Source organism: Ruditapes philippinarum, unplaced genomic scaffold (assembly GCF_026571515.1).
Source record: "Ruditapes philippinarum isolate M1 unplaced genomic scaffold, ASM2657151v2 ctg1843_1_1_1_1, whole genome shotgun sequence".
NCBI lineage: Eukaryota > Metazoa > Mollusca > Bivalvia > Venerida > Veneridae > Ruditapes > Ruditapes philippinarum.
The window spans coordinates 327,113-353,843 of record NW_026865464.1 but is presented as its reverse complement, the minus strand read 5'-3'; the positions used below and the strand labels follow the sequence as shown (position 1 = coordinate 353,843).

Here is a 26,731-nt window from a genome sequence, read left to right as displayed (position 1 = left end):
AATTATAAATGGAAAGCAGGTAAAATATTCTTGAAGAATATTTTGATATAAACTTTCAAATACTCTTCTGTCTAGAACACATTTTTAGGCACAGAACGCTAAAACTAATTGTTTGTTTTACTTATATTTCTTTATTTTCAGGCTTTTTCCAGTTTTTTCTACGAAATGGATTTTTTAAAATTAACAAATAAGAAGGCATCATTAAAGAAATTCACTACAGAGTTGACAATACTGTGTAATAAATCGTGGGAAGAGGTATTACTTTGATTATTTATTTCAATGTAGTTGACAATGTAATCTTTGAGAGGCTGCAGTTGGCCTTATGGTCAAGGTCACAGGTGTGCAGATATAGGTTTGCCTTATGGTCAAGGTCACAGATGTAAAAGTAATTGTCTTTCAGTGCTGTAGGTTCAAATGGTTCATGAAATTAAATGACTACCACTGATGAACACTAGAAGGTTAAAATTGCAATCTTGCAACACATTCATTTTCTAACATTTAAGTGATTTTCATTGTTCCCGAGACAGACAAATGGTGATAAGAGCCACATTATCTTTTTGTTCAGTAAGGGTAACAAACCTCAATTTTGTCTTGTGTGATCATTATGAAATTGTAATTTTTTGTCTGTAGTAAAAGGTGTAAATAAGAGAAATATTAACCAACTGGGGTGATATTTTAACAGTCTTTTAACAGTACCAATATATATTTTAAAACATTAAGCAAATCAGTCAATGGCTGTCAATTAGATGCCAGCATAAAACCATTTATGTAGTCAGTAGTTGCTTTGGTTGAGGGGTTAGAGTCGATGACTTCTAATCCAGTTACCTCTCTGGTGTGGGTTCGATCCCCCGGAGATGCTTTGGTAGTTTAGCGCGGAGGAAGGTAGTCTAGTACTGGTGTAACTCTCCAGGAACGATGGTTAGGAAACTACCCGCCCATATGACTGAAATACTGTTGGGGAAAGGCATAAAATTAAGCAAACAAACAAACAGTATTTGCTTGTCCCATTGTCCCAGAATGTTCTAACTTCAGACTTGTATTATTTTATAATATTGTAAGGTGTTTTATTTTCAGGTTTCCCACTTACCAGCAGGTAAAAATGGCAGTATGTTAGGGTGGTATTGTTTTGAGGGACATTTTATTAGAACATTACTGGTAGATGCCTACAAGTTTAATGATGATACTTGGGAAAATATTCATTTTGTGCAAAAGGTAATGTTTAAGAAATTTATTTGTTGCTATGTAAATAGTTTCAAAACCGAGAAAAATGGTTAATGTGAGCGATTTAAGTTAAAAATTGCTGATTTTGTTTAAGAAAGTATTTTAAATTTCCTGTTTACAGAGAAAGGAAGTGTAACTATTATTATTATAACAATTTCTGCCATGTACCTGACTCCTATATTTCTCATTAGATCATTTCAATCAAAATTTTGCAGAATGGTTCTCATCCATATTCAATTGAAACTTACAATACTTATTTCTAGTAACAATGTACATCAGATTGACTAGTTGGATAACTCTGCCTACAATATTTACAGAATTATGCCCCTTATAACTTAGAAAATTTGGTTAAAGTTTTTTGTAAAGTCAGATATCTCAATTATTGTGACAACTCTATCGAATAGTCGAGCATTGCTGTCCTCCGACTGCTCTTGCTTTACAGAGTTATGTAACTTTTTTTTCGAATGTATGTCAAAATATTGTCAGAAAATCTGGTTTTATGTTACCTATTTGTAGTTTATTGTTTTAATATGGAACAAAACAGGGCTAAGAAATAATCATATCTTATAATGACCATCATAATTATTTCTATTATTTTATTATATTTCTTTTGCTATTTCAGATAAATGGTACAGATATAGGTTGGACATTGGGCTATATGTTAAACTCTAGTAACGCAATTCCAATAGTTGGCCCAGAACGTTTTATTTCAACCACAGCTTTTTCATCGTTGACTGTTTTATTTGCTATATTTGTATTACTATCAGTGGCATTTGCTTGTTATGCCAGGAAACACCAACAACAAAAGACGTTGGGATTATACGAGAGGGTACCCACTTACGGAGCTGTGTAATAAATAAATATCTCAAATTTGCTACACTGGAAATATCGTGAAAATTGAGAATGGGAATGAAATGTTTGTAAGGCTTCCAAATAGTGAAACTCTTCAAAACACATATTGTGAAACTTAAAAAAAAAATAAGATTTTAAAATTCAGCTTTTGTTTAGAATGAATAGAAATGTAAACAACATTGTAGACAAAATCACAACTAAAACGGCGTTGAATTACTACTCACATACCCCACCTACCTGACAGCTGATAAGCCTTTCATAGATTTGTGGAAAATACATGTATCTGCAATGCAAACCTGTTAAGTTAATCATCAAAAAGTGCTACATTTTAATATTTTGTTTCTCTGTGTTATATTTAATCAAAATGATATTTTTAAAGGGAAATAGCATATCAATTTGATGTCTGTTAAACTTTGTGTTTTGTCATTAAGTCTTCAGCAATGATCATTATCTTACTAAGTTGATATGTTTAATGTATGTATACTTTTTAACAATTTATTTATTATATCACATTCCAATTGAATGTAAACTTGTGAAGAAAGATATAGAATGTCATATTGTAATGTAATATATGTAGTAATGTTAAACACAGTTCTGAAAATGATAAATACAATTTTGTAATGATAAACAAAATGTTGTAACAATTTAGCAATGATAAACACAATCTAGTAACACGCCTACTAAACGGTGGCTCTTTCACATTTTGGTGATCTGTTTAAATGAGAGCCATCGACACATCCGTTGCAGAGCCCTCGATGAAAACAAGGCTGACAGAGGTAAGAAATTTTAGAAAAAATATCAATTTAAAAAGATCATGCTTGTTTTTCAAAAATCGAAGAATGTCATGCCACGTAGAACATTTTTCTCATCATGTTGGGTGCAGTTTCGATAAGAAATACCCTGAAATGACGTTGCTAGAACTTTTACCAAATAAAAGCCTTGTTTTCATCGAGGGCTCTGCAACGGAAGTGTCGATGGCTCTCATTTAAACAGATCACCAAAATGTGAAAGAGCCACCGTTTAGTAGGCGTGATATATGCAATGTTATAAGGATAAACACAATAGCATACTGATAAACAAAATGCTGTCATATAAATACAATGCTTTACTAATAAAATATAATTCAGTAATGATAAACAATGTCATAACAATGAACAAAAAATCATAATGATATAAATAATGTAGTTATTATTAACACAATGTTGAGATGAGCACAGTGTTATTGATGTTGTTGTTTAGATCTATGTAATTTAGTTTGGTACCTTATGATTAATTTATTCATATAGCAATTTTGACTGCTGACTTTTATAAATGAAATATAGAGTTTATAACTTTCATAAGGAAATAAAGACTGGATATTAATCATATTTATTCATCTTTTTAATGTATGCTTATTCAGAATATTAATCATGTGTATTCATCTTTTTACTCTATGCTTATTCAGAATATTAATCATGTGAATTCATCTTTTTACTGTATGCATATTCATAAATTGCATGAATATTCATACAGTAAAATGATGAATACACATATTGGTATACATGAATACAAATAATTAATATTAGGTCTTTATTATTCATTTTTTTACTGTATGAATATTCATATATTGCATGAATTTTCATACAGTAAAAAGATGAATACATGAATATACATAATTAATATTAAGTCTTAAGTTACTTCATATTTTTACTGTATGGATATTCATATATTGCATGAATATTCATACAGTAAAAAGATGAATATACATGAATACACATAATTTATATTCAGTCTTTATTTACTTTATCTTTTTACTGTATAAATATTCATATATTGCATGAATATTTGTACAGTAAAAAGATGAATAAACATGAATACACATAATAAATATTCACATATGGAACATTGTAAACTCTGACAGAGTGAGTACCCATAAACTGCAGATTCGTTATAACTGTGATAAACAAAACATTTTTCTTGTTTTATTTTTGTGTCAGTGAATGAATTGGTTAACATATGTCATGCTCATAGAACTGGCTTGATAAGCAGGAATAAATCTTAACAAAAGAATGTATTGAAAGGATTTATTGTTTAACATTTGTTGTTTCTAGTCCAAATCATATAAAATAATAAAAATCTGTCCCTACCTCATGTACATGATATAACTGAAAAATAGGATCTGTATATCTTTCTTTTTAAAAAGGTAAAACTTTGTTTATGTTGGTATAGAGTTTATTGTCAAAATATTCATTTCATTAGGGTGATTTTCTTATTTACTTTTGTATTAACACACAATTAACATTTGATAAAACTTTGTATGTTTCAACATTATTAAAATCTTTATTCTTTATTTATAAATGAAATATTGAGAAATATTGAAGAATATGTATTTTCGTTTTCTGTCTTTTCACTTTAAAAAATTATTTTTCACTGCAGTGAAACATATTTTCAATACAATGTATATGCACTGATGTATTGCCAGACTATTTTCCTCTAAATTCAGGCAATATACAAAATTTAAGTGAAAGTCTTTCAAATTATAATGTCAAAAAAGAGAGAAATGCATTTAATAAACAGAAAATTCAAATTTTTTCTATAAATACAGGATTTATTTTCATGATATGCAAATTATCATATTTCACTTGTGGCTCTCACCACTCATGAAATATAGTTTTTCATACCACTCGATGAAAATAAATCCTGCATTTATAGAAAAAAAATTTAAATATCCTTTATTTATTTCCTGCAAACTGATGAAATATTGCAATCAATCAGTGAAATAAAAACCATATAACTCACTGCATATAACACATACTGTGAGTGATATAGCTTTGACAAACTGTTTGTTGTTGTCTTGCATGTAAATTTTTATGTTTGTGTAAATTTACATAAAACTTAATTGTTGTTTTGTTCTTTATGGAATATTTGTATGTTCAGTTATCAATACTGCTCTAAAATTGTAAAATGTTACAAAAACTCATGTTATAGCTGTTTACCTTGTATTAACACAGAAAACCATTTGTGAAACTACAATTTACAGTAAACATCATATTTATTCAATTGTTGTATTACTTTACACACATAAATATTTATTTTGCAATGTTTTTATCAAACTTGGAATTTATTTAAGAAAATAAATTTAGAGTGTATGTTTATAATGCTTTGAAAGAAAATTTCAAAATTAGTTTCTAACTAAAAATGTTGTTTTTAAGTAGAAAAAAAGTGAAATGGACTGAATAAAAAAGTAATATGGACTGAGTAAAAAAGTAATATGAACTGAGTAAAAAAAGTTATATAATGTGGAGTGAGTAAGACTGACAAGTATGGATAAAAAGGGGAAAAACTTGAAGACAAATTCTCCTGAACTCTTGAATTGGTATGAACATAATTTGACAGATGTGTCATGTGTTAAACATTGAATGTGCAATTTATCATTTTTATATCATTCCTGTAACATGTGTTTTTGTTTGTTTCATTTTGTTGAAAATAGAAATGTTGTAAGGTTGTAAACTTTAAGATACCTTATGTAGTATGTAGTAAACATTATTTTTTTCCATGTTTAACATCAAGCCAGCTGTTGGCAATGGATTCTACCCATATGACCAGTGCTGACCAATATCAGCAAGTGCATTTGTTTCATCTGATCATGGTCTCCACTGTTCAGTACATATGAGCCGCGCTATGAAAAAAACAACATAGATTTTTTGCAAGTAGCATGAATCCAGACCAGCCTTCACATCCGCGCAGACTGATCAGGATCCATGCTATTCGCCAATCAGTTTCTCTACTTGTAATAGGGTTTGTAAACGAACTGCATGGTTCCTGATCAAACTGTGTGTATGCGCAGGCTGGTCTGGATCCATGCTGGTCGCAAATGCATTATGTTGGTTTTGTCATGGTGTGGCTCATATTTATTATTTCCCTTAAATGCTAAATGGTTTAGTCTAGATTGAAACATGGACAAGTCCATTTAAGATATTTAGCATGGAAAGTGTGATTGGCATTTAAGTTTTTAATGTACATTAAATAATAAGACTATTTGCTAATTAGAATCTAAACAAATACCATATGTAACAGATATGCAAAAGTTGAGGGTTTGCTTTGATGTAATCTATAAAACATTAGTATTCTAGTGGTGTACCAATCTGACCTTCAATGGAAGCTGACTACTGTATGTATATATCCCTGACCTGTCTAATTCTTATAATCAGATTATTGGATACAATAAGAATTTCACCACAGAGTAGGGATCTATCAATTATACTGGCTTTTAAACTTAGATGTTTGGATAGATAAATTTCTGAAGCTACAATTGAACAATTCAAAATCTCAAGACTGAGGCAAGAATAACCACCTGTCTATTATGGCACTGAACCTTACCTCCAGTAGAGTGTTAGGAGTTTGGTGGGGATAAGCCAATTTCTATTCTCTGTCTGTCCTTGATCTGCAGTGTGCTTAGTGTTGGTGCAAGAATAAAGCCAAGTGACACAATAGTTGGTTAGAACTTTTACTTGGAGGAAGGGTTTGAGTCCAAATTTAACTGCTGCATTAATGCTAGACATCTTACGGATAAATGAAATTAATGATGGTGAGAATATTAATATAAATTGCATTAAGCTTGATGATTATAGGCTGTTTTTCATACATCTGTGATGAAGTTGTTTAACTACATTTTATGTTTCATTGATATTAGTTTATGTTTTATTGATATAGCTAATATTTTGTTGATTAAATAAACAAACCTTTATGTAATAAAGAAATTTATAATTTTCCATCAGAAGTTGTTAAAACTGTGTTGTAATTGTTTCGTTGTCCCACATTTCACAGGTAATTGTTTTTGAGTAAATTTCCTTCTAGCCAATATACCTTTATGACACAGAATTGTAATTTAGAAAAAAAAAGCAGAAATTCAGCGTTGTTACATTGTGTTTTTGATAACTGTTCTGTTATTTCTGTACAGTAGGGACTGAGGGCATATCGTTACCTTAGTGCAATAAATAGTTAACTCCTATCTAATTTAGAAAGGCTTAACCCGTTACAACACTAAGGTGACAAATTATATGTTCCCCCTTTACCAGTGAAATCTTGGACGGTTTCTCTTTACAGTGTCTTAACCTATGGATTTTCTCAGTTTTAAATTTGAAATAGTCTATTAAAACTTTATCGGATTTCAATGCTATAATATAAAAATCCAGCCACTAACGGTAAAGAACCTGGTGTAAATAACGGCAGTGCAGCCTGTCCTGGCTTTTTACTGGTGTCAAAGGCTAATCATTTACAGTTCGTGGCATTTGCAGTTAAGGCATAAAACAAAACCAAAAAAGTATTGCCATAGACTTAAAATCTGTTGCAATAATGATGATGTGGCTTGCCATTCTTGTAAACTTTACTTTGATAAGAAGCAATGTTACTTGGGAATTTGCAGGCCTATATGAACCAGATTAGGACTGACTGATTTAAAATAACACTTGTCAAAAATAACACTGTCACGGCGTAACGGAAAACAAAATGCTACATTAATGTAAGAATAATTTAATTAATACACCACAAAGAGATTTCGGTAATATTATAACAAGTTCATTTAAAAAAGATAAAGACTGGTGCTTTACAACACGTGTACTTGTAAGCGTTAAAAGTCTAGACCTTGCACGTTAACCGCTGGTTTGTCTTTTGGATACACAAAACCAAGTCTTGTCACGTGAGAAGCACTTATTTCCTCTCTCTGTTCTACCCGTGCATCTAGTACTTGATCCTGATTTTGGCCGACCTTTCTTTTACTGTAAAAAGTGATAAAAACCTCACGTAGTCACGTAGTCTCGTTTACAATATAATACACGATGTTTTTCTTATGTATTTAAGTTAAGAGACAACGTTTGTATTGAAGATGAATTCAACCCAGCTTGAATTAAGGAGACCAATGTATGCAGAATCTCAAGTACATGTATGTCGTCTTGTATTCTTTAGTCAGCGTTTACTTAAAAAATATCGTCATTAAGACCCGGTCACACCGCAAGAACTTCCCTGGAGCGTTCCTTGAACGGTAGGGAGAGGGGACCGAATTTCGACAACGCTCGTCACCGCACACAAAATTGGAACAAAAATCGAAAACACGGGCGTTGCCTTAGCGGTGCACCGCTGAAGCCGACGTTGCAAAAGCGTTGGCTTAATTAACGGTAGCGCGGTCACGCGAGCGTTGATAGAGCGGCGTTCTACGCACGCGGGCGACAGCTCGGCGGGTGTTTAAAGTTGGTTAAGCGGCATATCGCTTTTGACTAGCTGAACGGATCGCTTTGACCACCATCAACTTGTCATACAGTCCATGACCAGGCCTCCTCAGTATCCACTGTCTGACCCCCACAACTCTGTCTCTCTTTTTCTTTTCTGTCAACAGCTTGTTGCAATCTGAGGAGGTTCTGATTCTGCTGCTAGACTAGCGCACCAATCATAGCAAGTCTCTCGGCATCCATGATAGTACAGTTTAACTGTAACTTTGAGCAAATTCGATGTACTCAACGGCAGCTCGATTCCAAATGGGCTTTTGGTCCATTTCTCCCCTGTTATTATAGCTAAATTTTGGTCCCGCTCCGACACCTCCTTACCAACGCCAAACCAAAGTTCATCACCGCAATGGATAGCTGCTTCAACGGCCAACACCGTTCCAGCAATCCCGTGTGCACTCGTAAAACGCTTACAACCTCTCCATCATAGTTTGTGCAACGTTTAATTACCGCTCGTGCAAAGCTGGCGAAGCAGCGCTGGTCCAGCGTTTAAGATTTCTGCGTTGGCCTAGCGGACCCAAATGTCCACGAACTTTGTCTAGCGGTACCAAACTTGACTGGGCGTTGTTGGAGCTGTGATTTGTTAACTTTGTCGGAGCGAAAATTTCCCGCTCCTAACCGCTCGCAATATTTTGTGCAGCTCAAAACTTTCGGAGCGGTAGGAGAGACTATAACCGGTGACCGAGCGTATACGGCATTGCCTTTACGGAGGCCAACTTCTGGTGAACGGTAACGAGCGGTGATGAATTATTTTCACCGTTCCAGGAACGCTCCATCAAAGTTCTTGCGGTGTGACCGGCCTTTAGATTGCGTATGTTTTTATAAAGTTTTCTGGGGAGCGTAAATACAGGATATCGAATGAGTGTAGGTATTGAACGAGATTAATAAATTCAGTAACGAATCTGTTTAAACTGCAAAAGAATCATTTTTCTTTGACACACCTATAGTGTAACATAACAGTTTTCGCGTTTGTATCACGCCAATTAGTCACATCAAAATTATATGCATGGCCGTACGGAGTCACAAATGCGACACGTGTATGTGAAAAATACAAATAATAATTGTAAAAGACTAAGTGCACCGTTTCAAAAACGTCTGCATTGGAACATGTATCGACACTGTACACACATTGAGGTAACTTACTTTCATGAACATTAAATACGGCACAATCTCCTTTATCTAACAAAAATTTGACATTGCTGAATAAAACCATCTATGATTATTCTACACAGTTGCATATACTAACCATTTCTTTTTTGAAGCGTAAATGACGTAAGCGAGGAAGAGCAGCAACAAAAACGAGCCAACACTTGCAGCTATAACCGTAATCAGTTTCTTTCTCCCTGTGTCAACTAAAATATAAACAGTAAAATAAAACACTGTCATAGTGATAACAAAAATCTGAAGTTCAGTAAAATAATAAGTACGAGTATGTGCAATGTAACTATATGAGCATTTCTTGAAATGATAGTTTGAATCAATCGGCTAAAATTATACTTTTAATCTACCATTAAAACACAATAAATTTGCATATAAACTACCTTCATTATTAGTGGTTTGTTCTTCACAAGAAAAGTTCCCAGGCTGATTCATACAAATTGAGGATATATTGCACGGATTGCTTGCACATTCGTCTAAGTCCACATCGCAATTCATTCCCTCCCATCCGGTCTCGCATAGACACTGGTATGAGCCGTTATTATTTATACATGACCCGTAATTTTTGCACGGGTTTTTGGTGACGCATTCATCTATGTCATCAAAACAGTTTGGACCTTTCCAGCCGTCTTCACATGCGCATGTAAAAGATCCTTCAGTATTCAAGCAAACTTGGCGATCTTTGCACGGATTTTTCGTACATTCATTGACATCTATGGTACAATTTTCTCCTTCCCAGCCAGTTGTACACAAACATTTTAAACCCCTACCTCTTCTTTTACAGTTTTGATTCCGTCCACACATGGAGCTGATAATGACAAAAACAGTTCTTTAATTCTTAATTCATTGTATTAAATTCATTTTGGTGCAAATAAGTTTTATGGACATTTTTTTAACTCAGGTAAATCAGTTAACCCATTACTTCATGAGCATTTTGTGAAAAATGGCTGTTTTCATTGAAAAGTCTCCCGTTACAAGTTCAAATTGCTATAAAACTATAAAAACTGCTTCAATACTAATCAAACTTGGCACAAGTTTTGACTGGACTATTGCTTTTGCAACAACATGCTCAGGCTTAAATTTCCTGTTACCATGGCATCGAGGGAACATCTCAAAATTGCCAAAAATCACTATTTTGCGTTGATTTTTTTCCATCAAAATTGATTTCAAAGTGCTGCTACTTCTCAATAGATTGAGATAGAGTCAAATGCTCTTCAGCGTTGGTTACACGTTACCTTATGATCGATCTGGGGTCATTTTTAGCCTCTCACAAGTCCAAAATTTTCTTGGCGAATTTATTTGGTGGGGGGCCGCGCCGAAAAAGTGGTCACTTTGTTAAACAACAATTTTCAAACAAAAACAAGTGTTGGGGGCCTAAATAAGGCATATTTTTCACCATTTAAGACAACAAAAAGGAGGGGGGGGGGGGTGAAAAAGGCGTTAAAAGGCGTGTATATCGCGTAATGGGTTAAACAACCAGATTGTAATTAAGAAACTTCATACGTAATGCACACAACACCATCACCACAACCGGTACAAAGTGGGTAAGTTGGTTTTTACCAACCGCCTTTCTCCACACTGACGAATCAATGCAATGTTTTTAAGCCCAAAGTTCGCGGGCCAGTGCACTTATCGGAGTACTGAACCGTCTGACTGTTCTGTAAGGATGGTCATTACCAAAGGTTCCATATTCCAAAAAAGTTTAAACTATTCCATAGGGATGACATACAACGTTAAACTGACTTGATCCATTTAAATCTGTCAATAATTTTAGCAGATTGTAACACTTTAAAAGTTGTATCTTATGTTTTACGGTTAAGTCATATTAGAAACGCTTTATCGCGCAATAATGCAATGTATGTTTCAGTTCATGTAACAGTTCATGGAATATAATTTGCATTAGAACTTGTTGAAACCTTTCTAGACTGTCCTCTAGATAATTCTAGATACACCAAAAGAAGTCGCAGTGCTTTAGATAGAATATTAAAGATACAAGCAAAGTACATATTATAAAACCAGTATGAAATAAAACATGACACGTACTCATTTAAACATTGGTCTTGGCACATATCTCCCATCCATCCAGGTATGCACTTCCGGTAATTTATATCCGGACTGGTTTTGTTCTCGCAATGGATATCGAAGCTATTTTCCCAACCTTGTAAGCAATCGCACCTGGGACAAAATATACTAACAAATGCAATGATGTTGACATAGTAATTTGCATAAATTGCTGCCATGTATTTGTTGTCCTAAAGAAAAAGAATTTGAAAGTCTTCTTTATCTACGAAATCCTAGTAACATAGCAGTATCAGACGTAAAAATATTTAAGCAGTATAGGTCGACCTTATCAATATTGCTGCTTGAGCATTCGTCACTTATTTTTGGAAGAAGTCTCTGTGACCAATTGGTTAGAGTCGCAGATTTTGGTAACTACGCAGAAACTGCTTTCACCACTGTTAGTTCAATTTCCATCAAATATTTTGAATTCTTTTTCAAGTTTGAAAATTATCTGGAAGTTCATTAGTTCTACTGAAGTAACCGGAAGTTCCTATCGACACATCACCTTTATAATTGTTAGTGTGTCGTAACCTCAAATAAAACAGAAAAACTTTAACCTGCCTTTATAATTGTTAGTGTGTCGTATCACATCAAAAATAAAATAGAAAAACTTTAACCTGCGAAATGAATCATTAGCAGTTAGCGAAAGATGGTAGGATTTCCCACACTCCTTTTAGAAATTAACGAAGGAAAACATATAATCTGACCGTTTGTACATCCGAATTATTCCGCTTATCATTTAACGTGAGATGTGTCATGAGTCAAAGTTGTCTAAGATTTTAACCATTATTGATGTAAGAAACGGTACAAACAAGAAGTGCAAATAAAATAAAATGATATATGACCTCCAGCAGATATTTTTGGCGTCATTGCTGTGAAGTACAATGTATATACTTACTCCCAGCTTCCAAATGTATTGCGGCAATGTCCTCTATGGTAGCAAGGGGAACCAACCTCACATTCGTTCACATCCTCCTGGCAGGTGACGCCCTGTTTTTAATGGTATGTCATAGTTTAAATAAAACTCTCATACATATAAATCCGTGAGATTTAGTCTGTTTACATGGACAACATACCGGGTATATAGAAAAAATATGTTTCATAATGCGGGCAATGTATGCAAGCCGTTCCTCTTTTATTTGATATACCCGGTCGCTTGCACATTTTTTCTCACAAATTGTCAATTTATAAACATTTATAAACCAATTCTAATTAGAAAAAAATAGAAACTATGAGCAACTACAAATAGATATCATTGCGCATATTCAAAGCATATATTAGAAATGTATTTTAAAAGAGGTTAAATATAAAGAATTTGTTACAATTGTTTTGATTTTATGACTCTATACCGTTGATAGCTATTTTTTGTATTTTGAATTTTTGATATTGAAATCCCCTATAGCAAAATACTTTACACAAAATAAGTAGGTTAAAACAGTGCTCTCTTGTATCACCAAGTATTAAACACATAATCATTTCTGTAAAAGCATCATTTATATTCCAAATGGATGTTTTACTAACAATTGAGATATTTTATTGTAGGAAAGGATATGTGCTCGAAATATACTTATTTTCTATTAGCGCCAGAATTACATCAATCTATTTACTATCATAACTAAAATCCTGACAACATGCATGCCATTATGCATTGATCCTCGCAACAATCACAATACATGCATATATTTAGAACTATACAATTTTATTCAACAAATGAAACAAACGTGAATGCGTAGGACATTACCTGGAAATCTCTCTTTTTTTCGAAATTAAGAAAACTGTTTTCTAATCGACCAAATGTCTGTATACAAGTTTATTAAAGTTTATTTTATGTGTTTTGGTATAGAATTAAGTTAAATATAAATTTTGTAAATTATGATAATATTTGGATATACCTACATCATACCCATGTCGACATCGGCACGACTGTCCGTCGGTTGAACATATTGCATTATGGTAGCACGTCCGATTCCCACATTCTGTTACATTCTTCGTGTTAATATCAATAATTTCCGCCTGAATATTAAAGCTTAAATGAGTTAATATCCTAAAAAGTTGTTGCAGATGTAAGCAAGTAAACTCCGAGAAAATGAAGCAGACGGCCCTTGCCAAACGTATCATGGGAATTATCTATCGATTATCTATCGATTCCCCTAAACAACTCTACATTGACTTATCTTCATTGATTTTTGTATATGAAAAAAAAAACTACCAACAAGAACACCTGATATTTAACTAGCAAAAAATCATCAGTTTATCAATTAGTTATTAATTATGTTTACATTCTTTATATTTGTAATAATGTTTTTATCATTCGAAAAATACAAATCTAAATTAAGTAACATATGTAATTAAATAATGGTAATTACTTTTACCTCAGCTAGTTTTATTAAAGTTAGAAACGACACAAAAAGTAAAAGCCTCATTTTATATTTCAATCTTTCGGTAAGAACACGTTAAACTGAATGTGAGTTTTCATGTTTCTCGTAATTGTTGACAATAAATCTTCTTTACAAGTAACACCAGTGCCCGAAAGTATTTAAAGAGACGTGAATTTATAACAATGCATATATAATAACTTTGTAAGCCACTGTAATACCGTCATCTCGTAGAAATCAAACAAGTTAATAAATTTAATAAAGTGTCGTCTGGTTAAAATCATAACATGTCTATAAACCGCTGCGTATTTATTACATTTTGTTTAATATACTCTAAAATCATAATTCGACTATAAACAGAGTAAATACGTAGAGATTTGCACTTTCATTGTTGCATACGATAAGATGCAAGGCGGAATAATAACTGAAAATATGCATTGGTCTTTCTCAAATTGGGCTAAATGCTATTCAAATAAGATGAGATTTGAAAATGACATAATTATAAACATTTGGTAATAAAAACAACTAACTATTTGAATGCGGAATAGGATATATTTGCTAAATACAACTGTATTAAATCATTCAATAAGAAACAAATAAAATATACGTTGCAAAATTTCATTATTCTAAAATTGGAAATTTGCTTATCAGAACTGAAATGAAATAGGTTACAGGCCAGTTATTGTTCGGCAAAGAACAACACTGCAGACGTCTAAATATGAATGTTTCAAGGTTGAATAAAAATACTTTAATTGGTCTAGATCAGTAGCTATATAGTATTAAGTGTAAGAATAAAAAATTTCATAAATGATATTTTAACGTAAAAATCAACTAGAGTATTGTCCATTAAATCCAACTTGACTCAACATAATGGAATTGTAATTAGTCTATGTGTTAAATGTACTTTTATTTAGTCTGCTAGTTTGTACTGCATTGTCTAAGGGCAATAATCTATATAATATCAATATCTCGCTCTGTCTGTCTGTCTGTCTGTCTGTCTGTATGTATGTACGTTTGTATGTATGTCTGTATAGCAAAGAAACGAAGAACGGGTTTCACCGGTTTATTGAGAAAATATTTTATATAAGATTTCTGACATTACTAAATCATAAAATAAAACTAAGCGATAAATTTAGACGATATAATAATTCATACCCTACTGAATTTACTTACTGGACTTGTCCAAATTACATTCTGAAAGAGTCCATTATCAATCTAAGGTATGGTACGATAAACAATTTCATTTTTGTCTACCACCAATAGCGTACAAAATAATAGTTCCAATCGTGCAAGGCAATTTTTCCAGACTTGAAAGCGCTAGCAAGCCCGACTCAAATCTGGTAGCAAAGACTATATAGTTTAGTTTATTTAACAAAAATATTACACGATATATATAAAACAAAACTAAAATGTTTTTTTAAAAGTCAAGAACTTGTCTCTGAACAGCAGGTTTATTTTGCTTGTGCACAAAGCCCTCACGGACAACTTGGTGGGGTCTAATATCTTTTGTCGAAATTTTTCTTTTTTCTGGTAGTACAGCCACACCTCTCTTGCGATTTCCTTTCTTCTGTTTACTGTAAGAATTATGTAAAATTGCATTCAATAAACAAACAAACAAACAAACATACAAATAAATAAATTAATTAATTAATAAATAAATACATTGTTTGCAAATAAATAAATAAACCAAAAGCAACTACAATCACTTTACTTTCTGATAACAAACTTTACAAAACAGAGTTAAACTTTATAGTTGTCAAATGTAATAGATAGATGGCGAAAGAAACATATAAAGTTTGATACAATGTTACAATCTACAACAACGGGATTTGGAGTCGAGACCATAAAAATTTTTTAATTTAAAACAACAATTATACATCATTTGTTTTGCAACAATGATAGATAAAAAGTCACTTTATTGTTTAAGTGATATATATTTTATCTTTCAGGCTTGTTCCCGCCTTTTCTCTGCCGGTTACTTATCCAGAGTCAATGCCAATAATGTTATTTGGTAATTAATGCCTTGAACACATTTTGTAAGATTTCTTTAAGGTTATAAATGGATTCAGTTTAATGATAATTACCATCTATTCCTTATGGTGATAACGACGCAAATCATAAGGAGAAGAAACAATAATGCACCAAGACATATGACCATAATCTCACTCATGCTCAGTTCACCTAGGTCAACTGTAAACATTTATAATGACATTATCAATATAATGTTACGTTGTATGATTGGTAACTAGACTACCTAAAAATGATAATAGTTGAATATAAGAGAGTGTTAAACTCATTACATTGTTGTTCACATGAATACGTACATGCATGACAGGGATTGCCCACATTCGAACCAATGTTTAAATCTTAACAACACTTTCTTATTCGAAATATCTTATTTTGTTGTATCTTATGAAAAACACCTAGTCACATTTATTGGTACTTACTCCCATTTCGCATATTTTAATTTTGAAGATAGTTAAAGCACCGTTTTTTGTCATGGAAACCATCGTACCAGAACGCAAAAAGTCGATGTTTTCAGTAAGATAATTTACATTTTATATAGATTTACTGTAATATATTCTGTCAGTATCCTGATGAACGTTTATTGGTTTCAATAACGGCTTTAAGATAACAAGTAAATTTAAATCATATGAGGAAGGATTCTTTTTTAAAACCTCAATTGTGAATGAAAAGCTTTGGAATTTTACCTCGTTTTGTTTCAAATGGGGCATCGCAAGAAAACGTGCCTGGCTTATTATGGCAAATCAAGGAATCATTACACGGTTGATTAGCGCACTCATCTATATCCTCCCCGCAATGTTTACCCGCCCATCCATTGTCACATGTACACGAATATGACCCTTTTGTATTTGTGCAAACACCTGAATTCTTGCACGGATTTTTCGAACATTCATCAATATCGTCAGAACATGTAGGACCTTGCCATCCGGTAGGACATGTGCATACAAAAGAACCAATCTTGTTTCGTTTGCAATCATTTTCGTTTGTCTTGCAGACTTTAACGAATTCATGTTTACACAAGCATTGATTTCCTCTGCCATGTCTCTTGCATATTTGGGTCAGTTCGCACATGGTACTGATGAAAGACATATTGAAGCATAAATTAACATATTAAATATTAACCAAGTACAATAAAACAACCTGTTACTACAGTTTGCCAGTAAGGGGAACATTGTTCAAAGACTTCGTGAACAACAAGTAAATCAGAAAAATTGCAAACCCGTATATAAGAACATGTATTATAAAACCTGCTTAATGGTAGAAAACTCGAAAAAATGGAGATCTTTTGCGAGAAATTAAAACACAGTAAATATTTGACAATTTAAAAATCTATTTTCATGAGAAACAATGTTATGTACAACATCTTTTACGTCCCTTAGCACCGGCGTTAGTGGTACTTAAAGTATTGGGAAGGACCAGAACAAAATTGTTAGAAGGGGAGATCCATCGAGTGCTATGGAAACAAAGTAGATGCAAATGAAGTTGAAATAATAATATCTGTCATATGCTGCGGTCATATGTTTTCGGCATGGGTAAAACTAACGGAAATGCCAGTCTGATATGCAAGAAACTGCATTGTCAATTTTATAAGTTAATGTGTCTGTGTATGCGTTTGAGCGCGCGTGTGTGCGTGCATGTGTGTTGTATCAGAGGTGTAGGAAATTGTGTCTAACCAAAATTGAGAACAAATGCCCACTGATAGATCAACCGGTCAATTTACTGAAAGCATCTATCGACAGGTGTTAAAATTAAAGCATGAAATGGAAAAGTTATAAAATGTCAATGTATTTTGATAAAATATCTCTTAAACAATGTCTACCATTTTTGTCCAGATTTCGTAATGATAATGTAATTAAATGCCAGTGATCAAACTGATCAACTCACGTTAAAACAATATATGTAATATAAATAATACATAAGTAATGTTGATCAACTGCAATGACAACAATACACATTGTCAGAAAACATTCTGATTAACTCTCACAATAAGAAATTAATATAATGAATCAATCGTGATTGTTAAAGAATGCAATTATTTACCAACATAAATATTACCAATTTGAAAATTGCAAGCATCTGACTTGACAAACCTTTGGAGGAAACATGTTGCCATATATTTTTCAACGTTCATATTGACAATGAAACAATTGCAAATGTATGTTTCGATGACAATGCAATTACTGCCAACATTTATATTGGCCAACATGTGAATAATTGTTATAAAACAAGCCTGAATATTTACCAACTTTCTTCGTGGTAAAACTATAATAAGCCAGCATTGACAAATATAACAACGAATTAAGATGCCAGGGTCAATTGTAATGACAATGGCCAATAAAATGCCAGTGTAAATATTGACCAACACCCGTAATAATAGTGTTTAATAAAATGCCAGCTAAGCGTAAATATTGACCATCACTGATGATGACAATTTTCAATAAAATGCCAGCGAAAATATTGACCAACACTCATAACAACAATGCTCAATATAATGCCATGAAAAATATTGACCAACACTGGTGAAGAAAATTTTCAATACAGTTGACCAACACTCGTAATAACAATCAGTAAAATGCCAGCGTAAATATTGACCAACACTCTAAATAGCAATCAATAAATGCCAGTGTAAATATTGACCAACACACTAAATAACAATCAGTAAAATGCCAGTGTAAATATTGACCAACACACTAAATAACAATAAGTAAAATGCCAGCGTATATATTGATTAACACACTAAATAACAATCAGTTAAATGCAAGCGTTAATATTGACCAACACACTAAATAACAATCAGTAAACTGCCAGCGTAAATATTGACCAACACTCGTAAAAATATTCCTCAATATCTTATGCTAGCGAAGATATTGATCAACACTGGTGATGACAATTTTCAATAAAAAATCCAAGCGTAAATATTTACCTGTTTAGACATTGATGCTGGCATTTGTCACCAATCCACCCCGGAACACAGTTTCTTAAATGCTCATCTAATATATTTGGGATTTCGCAATGAATGTCCTTGCCATTTTCCCATCCTTTTACACAAGTACATCTGTATAAACAATAAAAACTTTCATAATGTCCGATAGCAAACTTAAGAGATATACCAGTTATATATTGAACATCTGTGAGTATTTCGTAAATGTTATTAAGCATATTTCTTGTTCAACTTGCCCAATAATTATGATTGTTATTTCAAAAGTATGGCCGAATGGTTAAAGCGTTGGACTAGTATTCTTAGGATTGCTGATCGCGTGGGTTCAAGGGTTCAAACCCTCTCAGGGCTAGCCGTTGTTTCCCTGAGCAAAAACTTAACACTCATTGTTTAGTGTTGTTTGGTTTCAGGAATGGAACCGAGACTGTTTCAATAAGCTTATAGCTTTCAACACAATCGAACTAAAATAAATTTGTGTAACCTATTAAGTATATTTATCCAGCATGCTAAAAGTTTAAAACATTAAGTTATAGAAAGTGTTATTGGGATTGGGATAATTATATGTACACCAATTGTGTCGTATATTTCTGCTTAATGGTAAATATTTACACAATATGGTTATGTATGAAGCAAAAGATTTTTTGGTACTTATACATGTATACTGGAAGAAAAGAAAAGTATTTTTATTATTGAAAGGAAAAGACAAAAAGCACATTTTTTTCGTCATGACGTATATAAGTCTTTGTTCTCTTAACCCATTACTTCATGAGCATTTTGTGAAAATAGCTGTTTTCATTGAAAAGTCTCCCGTTACAAATTCAAATTGCTATAAAACTATAAAAACTGATTCAATACCAATCAAACTTGGCACAAATATTGACTGGACCATTGCCTTTGCAACAGCATGGTCAGGCTTAAATTTTCTGTTACCATGGCAACGAGGGGACATCTAAAAATTGCCCAAAATTAATCACTACTTTGCGTTGATTTTTTCCATCAAAATTGATTTCAAAGTGCTGAAACTTCTCAGTTGATTGAGAGAGAGTCAAATGCTTTTCAGCGTTGGTTACACGTTACCTTATGACCGACCTGGGGTCATTTTTAGCCTCTCACAAGTCCAAAATTTTCTTGGCGAGACAACAAAAAAAAAGGGGGGGGGGTGAAAAAGGCGTTAAAAGGCGTGTATATCGCGTAATGGGTTAAAGAATAATTTTATGAAAGTTTATTTCTACACTACTAGGAAAAAAACTATTTTGTACGTAAATTGTTTTTATATCTGAAAATAAAATTTGTTGGCTTAATGATAATTAACGTTAAATTACGAGTATGTTTTTATATTAAATGGTACAAAATGAGATGTTTTCTTAACTTTATTTAATTTAATTTTGGAGTTGAAACTGAGAAGCCCTTTTTTCTTCCATCTTGATACATAGCAGGAAAAGATGTTTTTATTCCAGACGTTTTTGCACGTTCATAAAATTTATTTCTTATATTTCTTGACAGTACAGTGCGGAAAAGAAGAGGCGCTTTTACAGGAAAGCGAGCTGCAAAAATGTTTTTAACGAAAGCGTTCATTTTACAATAGCATATTAGAATATTAGTTATAACATTTTACAGGCTAAAATCTATTTTGCCAGGTGTATACAATCAGTTTACCTACCTGTAACTTCCAACTGTATTGTGACAATATCCTCTGTGGAAACACGGGTCTCCTCCATATTCGCATTTGTCTAAATCCTGTTCACAATTAATACCCTAAAAAATAAAATACGCCACATTTGTTTTTTTTATCTACAAAAAAAATCATGACTTGTAGGTAAAACTTGTCATAGGTTTTTCAAATAATTTTGCTTAATACATCGTATCGAAAGTAATAATGTGTTATCATACATTTCAAAATATCTTGAATTGTTTGTCTGTAATAGTTCGAATGAGATGTCAGATGTTCTAACTGATCAGGTCCGACAAAATATGAAGCCATATTGCGCGTTACGTCATTTTCGTTAAGGGCATAAATGAAAAATGACTTTTTTCACTGTAATCCGTTCTTATAAAAAACTATTATATTCGTGTACTGTAGATTCAATACTACATTTATTGAACTCGTTGAATAAGATAATTCGCACAGAGTCTCACATGATATGACTTCAATAAAAGTTAATACACTCATTCAGAATCATTTACATTGCTATTTGAATCAATTACAGTAACTTTACACAAAAAGGAAAAGATATAACGAAAATACAATATGCATTACTTGATACGAGTTTGGATATTTTGATATTCCCGATGCTATTTACTTTAGTTTACTTTAATGTTAACGAATCATTTATAAAGAGAGAAAAAAACGAATACACTTACTGTGTATCCACGGTGACATTGACATTTTGTTCCATCATCAGAACACATGGAGTTATGTAAACAGGTAAAATCGCCACACTGCGTCACATTCGGTGCGGCGGTCTGAAGGTTTACTGCCTGTGATATAAATACATTTCATATATTAAAATATTATATAGCTATATATCAAATGAGCTATAATGAGGTCCAAAAGCCTAAAACATAAATTTGAACTTCTAACATACTAGAAGATAATCTGATAAGCTCAAAACGGAAACATACTGCGGTATGCAACAGAAATATACTTAGAATTGAAATAGGAATCGAATACTTATGAGATTCGCTAATAGCGTTTAACGTCTAAACGCCTTTCAAATATAGATTATTTCGCGCAATGAAATTAATTTCTTCAGGAATAAGATTGAGCAAATGACCTATGAAATTTTACATACCACAATTAATCGTTAAAAACTTACATATAACTTTACATAAATCTCAAAAAAATATTTCAAGTCTCGTACTGTCAAATCTATCTTTGGGGTCCATCTGAGGACAAGGAAATGAACAGAATATTGAATTGTATACAAATATTTCTTTCAGTGTTTCTATGTCTACCAACTTTGATAAGAGTTGATGAGACAACAAACGTAATTTAGCAAGAGTATATCTTGAAATTGGACATTTTATTTTACTTTATCATTTTGATAATTCAAAATAAGTTTTGATCTCTTTGAAAAATAAAAGTTAAGATCTGGAAGAGATGTCCTGTTTCCAGTTATTTACATATATATTCTGAAGTCTTGTACGTGAAATTACAGTAAACTTATTTATATCTGCTGAAGAAGGAAACAACAAAACATCATTAAAACCAACAATTTGTAATAAATATCTAAATTTTAAAGTCCAATTGACAACATCATTATTATTGTCAGCATCATGACTTAATTTATTTATGGTACTTGATAAAATACAATTAAACTTTGTTTTTTTTTCACCATGTCACTCAAAAAATACTTTACAATCCTAATTTCTCTACCTATATATATAAAGGGAATTTACCCAATTCACAATAAACAGCAGAACTTGTAGTAGACATACTAAAATCTAATAAGCATGTCATGAATTTTCTATGTACTTTTCATTTTTTTCTGATTTGATAAAACCCCAAACTTCACTGTAATAATTCAGAATAAAGATTTAAAATAATATTTACAGACACTTCTAAATCTCTCATTATAGAAAAAAGTTCCCCACTGCGTTAATGTTTCAGTTGCATTCATAAAAGATTTACCAGAAATTGACACTTGTAACACTTTCTAATATTTCCTATTATAATAAAGATGTTCATCTCAATTTATCCTAATGCTTCACAAAAAATACTGACATTTTGTGAGGAAAAATAAAAAAAAACAAACAAACACCACACAGTGAATGATATATTTGAATTAAGTAGATAAACAGTAGACACACTACACAAGTTTTAATTGTAATGAACAATAGCCTAATGAACTATTATCAAGTTCTTAAATTGTGATAATGATATTGATTTTATTGTGCTAATAATATAGAAACTTTTTATACTTTTATACATTCACCAATATCTGCGTTCTTTTATTGTCTATAATTCTTATTTTGTTTTTCTTACTTTTTATTTATCACTTATTCATTACTGTTTTGTATTTTATTGTGATACATTTGTATTCATAACTTATAATCTTTCTATGTTATATAATGCAATATCCTAATGACCACAATGGAAAAAAGAGTCATAACGAATCTTTTTGCGTGCTATTCTAAACATATATTAACTATATGTGGGTTGACATAGCTTTGTTTGCCATTCATACATATTTGTTAATAGTTTTGTTAATGTTTTACAATATGCCAATAGCGATGTATATGTATATTTAATGTTGAAATAAGGGAATTTAATATATCTCTTATCTTTTTTTTTTCTCACAAAACAATATTTATTTATTTGTAATTTACCTTTCTGTTATGGTTAAAAAGAAATACAATGTTAATCTATATAAAATAAGCATTTAGATAGTCAAAATAGAGGATATATATAATACATATTAAAATTTAACTAACACAATATTTTACTTACAATAAATAAATCATATACTTACATTTGATTCTTTATTGAAATGTAAAAATAAATAAGTATGAAAAAGAAATAAAACTGCATGATATAATAACATTATTTTTCTATGTCCTTTCTAACAGTCATCTTATGAGACTTTTGGCCTTGTGAACATTTTCTATATCTTTTTGTTTCAGACAGACATCAAACCTGTCAATCAAATAGTACAGTCTGTATGAGAAATTAAAGTTCTATTCGGAGTTAAGAGGATTAAATAAGGATTTGGATTTAAACCCTTATATCTAAAATCAAAAGTTCCGTAGACAATTTATCAATTAGTTAATCAGGTTCAAATCCATATGTCATTTTGTTCAAATGATCTAATCTTCATAGGTCAATTTACTTTGTTATCTTTTTGTACAAACATAATAATGTAACATTTACTGATATTTTATGACATTACATTAAAATACTTATTTTTCTAATTTGACAATTTAAAAGTGAAAGGTAAATTAATTTTTTGAAGAAAAAAGTAATAAAAATTATGAATAAAAACTATTGTGACCATAGCTATCAAAGCTTTCCATTCGTACCCTTCTTTTCTTCAGATTTATAATACTGACATGGCATTCTGTAATAATCATCTGAAAACATATATTTTTGTAAGTGAAATATTTAGAAAGTCTTCATGGGTTGCAAAAGCGATCAAATGCCAAGGTTTAATTCTGAAATACATGGGATGAAGCCCTTAAGCCCTACTACGATCACGACAAAGACCATGTTTCCTGATATGTCACCAGTGCCTGTAAGTTCAAGAAAAAAAAACAGACAAAGAACTACTTTCACAAGCAAGGTTAAATAAACATATTTAAACTGAATGCAAAAATTAAAGGGAAAGAAAAAAGTGAAATTCCAAAGTATAACCGCGCACTATTCTAACTTAAGTTAAACTTGTATAAGTCCGATTAAATCACAGATTAGTGCCATAACTTCCATTACAGTTATAGTGCACACTTCCATGAACTAATATACAGCAGTTTTCCTTTTCCTTTACGTAGCCTCGACCACCGTTAATCTTTACTTAAGCTGAAAAAATATTTTATTGAATTTCATGCAATTTTGTATTATGACAAATATAGAATAAAGAAATAAGAGTTTTCAGACTTAAATTTTAGTTATTTGTTCTTAAAATTACCTAAACTAATAAAAAATCAAATTCAATTTAATGTCATCCTCTTCTTAGATCACGCAAAGCTTTCAAAGTTCCACTTTATTTAGTTTTAACAATCTTTAAGGCCATACGCTGCTTTCTGCGAAAGGGCAAGAACGTATCACATTGAATGTTCCATGATGAACACATCTGCGGATGTTTCCAAAGTCAAAATTTTACCATTGTCATGTTAAAATTTTTAATTCTGCTTTAGCCGTTGCTAGGATGCGTGAACGATAGCTTGCACTTTCCAGAACTTTCCATAAACAGGCTTAATCAAATTGAGCTTGCAACATTTTCAATATTGCAGTATTGTGCGTTTTTAGGGATTTCATTTTTATCTATTCTATACTATTGGTAGATCGATTTGGGATTTTGAAATTTTAAAATCCCATAAACTTTAAATTATGTTCAAATCTGGGCACATACACTTATTCAGCAGGTAAATATTGTTGCTAACGTAATGATACTCGTATTTCGGTAAACACACATGATCCAGCTGTCAGATCGTCTTTCTTATATGAAAATAGTTTATACCTTGACTTCAGTAATAACGACACAATGCCAATATTTGTTTTGAACAGCAACAGACAAAATGAAAAGACCTATTGTGTTTTAACTATCAAAACTGTAAGGCAAATGAAATTAGTTATTTTTATCAACATAAAAGAAAATAGTAAAGAGTACTTGTCTTTAAACAGGACCAATAACATTGATCCAAAAGTCATGCTTTCAGAATAACCAGAATGTTGTTTTGAATATAAGCAGATAAGCAAGTCTGACTTTTATATGACATTTCAATACTATGTATGTCTATTCATTAACCTTTACGTTTTATTAATATATGAATATTAATTCATTTGATATAATCACAAATGCAATTCTTCAAAATAAAAAAAAGCATGTTACTGATCTGCTTGTGTCTTTTTTAAAGATAGATGTAACATTTTGATCCTTTCTAACATCAGTAATTTTGTAATAAACTGACAGGAAAGAATATAATAAACATAACTAAATTTACAGATAATAAAACACTTGTTTCTTTATTCGTAATTAAACAAACGGATATAAAACAACAATAAACCATATAGTTGCACCGGTATATTGTATTTTATTATGTCTTAGAAATACACAGTATTTTGTTACTATTATCAAATGCCGATTGTTCGAAGTATTTTTGTCAAAGGTTTAAAATGTTCCACACGGTTCAGTTTGAAATCAAAATAGCATTTGACTTTTTCCATTAACAAAATCTTTATCTCAGTTGTCACATTGAATAGGACATCAAAAGTCAAGGACTTGTCTTTTGACGACAGGTTTGTCCTGTTGGTACACGAAGCCCTCTCGCACTACTCGTGGGGCACCAAACTTTCCTGTCTCATTTCCGTGTTTCTCTGGCAGCACGGCGGCTCCTTTTTTACGTTTTTTGCGCCTTTCTTTACTGCAAAAGTTGGTAAACGTTATACAGATTTCCTATTAGAGAATGATTTATCTATAATTACATTGTTTGTTTAAAATTAGCCATACATTTCATATATTAAATAGGTTGTAAGGACATTATGTATAAGAAGACGGCACCAAAGAATACATTTCCAAACAATGTAGTTTTATAAACGTTGTATTTGAAGTGCAGGCTAGAATTATACAGACCCAATTGACATTTCGTCTTGCCAATTCCTATTGGTAACATTGATATGTACCCTTTTGTGAAAATCTAAATTGTGTTGCAATTCTTATTGTATCCACTAATATGATAATTAGAATAAGACAGGCCAGGGATCTATGCATTTTAATGCAATAATATAAATGTCAGAATTCGATAATAAAGAAAACATTAAAACAGCAACAAAATTTAATATAAGAAAAAAATGCAAGAAACGAAAAGAATAATTTTGTTATAAGAATTCCTACATTAATTAAAACAAAATTAGTTGGACGTGATGGAAATAATGAAGTGTCGCGCGCAGGAGTGAAGGCTACACTTCACTATTTTGGTATGCTCCTCTTTTGTGCTAGCTTTGTTATTCATGGACTGACTTTGAAAAGAAATATGCAAATGAAATACATATCGCCTTCCTACATTTACAGGCGTAAGATTAAAATAATGAACTATTTCATGACTCTGACAATCAAGCTTTTCTTTAATTAGATAAAATATTTACCATTTTTCCCTCAATGTGATAATTAAAATGATAAGAAGTAGTAAGA

The 26,731-nt window shown here is 31.7% G+C and overlaps 3 protein-coding genes across 3 annotated transcripts in view; 1 reads left to right on the top strand and 2 right to left on the bottom strand.

Annotated features, from left to right (window-relative positions):
• LOC132729132 (ectonucleoside triphosphate diphosphohydrolase 1-like) overlaps positions 1 to 5,510 on the top strand; it is a 29,373-nt gene extending 23,863 nt beyond the window's left edge. Inside the window, exons 10-12 of the mRNA XM_060714873.1 lie at positions 142 to 255; positions 1,075 to 1,212; positions 1,844 to 5,510. Coding sequence (XP_060570856.1) covers positions 142 to 255; positions 1,075 to 1,212; positions 1,844 to 2,074 — 483 coding nt within the window. The 3' untranslated portion in view covers positions 2,075 to 5,510. The remainder of the gene's footprint in view (positions 1 to 141; positions 256 to 1,074; positions 1,213 to 1,843) is intronic.
• Positions 5,511 to 7,574: 2,064 nt separating this feature from the next.
• Positions 7,575 to 14,059, bottom strand: LOC132729150 (neurogenic locus notch homolog protein 1-like). The gene is made up of 7 exons (XM_060714893.1): positions 13,922 to 14,059; positions 13,446 to 13,562; positions 12,448 to 12,539; positions 11,532 to 11,663; positions 9,872 to 10,296; positions 9,577 to 9,682; positions 7,575 to 7,829 (listed from the first exon to the last, which is right to left on the bottom strand). The coding sequence occupies exons 1-7, from the start codon at positions 13,970 to 13,972 to the stop codon at positions 7,682 to 7,684; spliced, it is 1,071 nt and encodes a 356-aa protein (XP_060570876.1). The 5' UTR covers positions 13,973 to 14,059; the 3' UTR covers positions 7,575 to 7,681.
• Positions 14,060 to 14,971: 912 nt separating this feature from the next.
• The window catches only part of LOC132729131 (neurogenic locus notch homolog protein 1-like), a 48,797-nt gene continuing 37,037 nt past the window's right edge, over positions 14,972 to 26,731 (bottom strand). Inside the window, exons 18-23 of the mRNA XM_060714872.1 lie at positions 21,249 to 21,365; positions 20,548 to 20,642; positions 18,873 to 19,004; positions 16,636 to 17,024; positions 16,009 to 16,114; positions 14,972 to 15,498 (exon numbers count right to left, since the gene is read on the bottom strand). Of these exons, the coding sequence (XP_060570855.1) occupies positions 15,342 to 15,498; positions 16,009 to 16,114; positions 16,636 to 17,024; positions 18,873 to 19,004; positions 20,548 to 20,642; positions 21,249 to 21,365 (996 nt within the window). The 3' untranslated portion in view covers positions 14,972 to 15,341. The remainder of the gene's footprint in view (positions 15,499 to 16,008; positions 16,115 to 16,635; positions 17,025 to 18,872; positions 19,005 to 20,547; positions 20,643 to 21,248; positions 21,366 to 26,731) is intronic.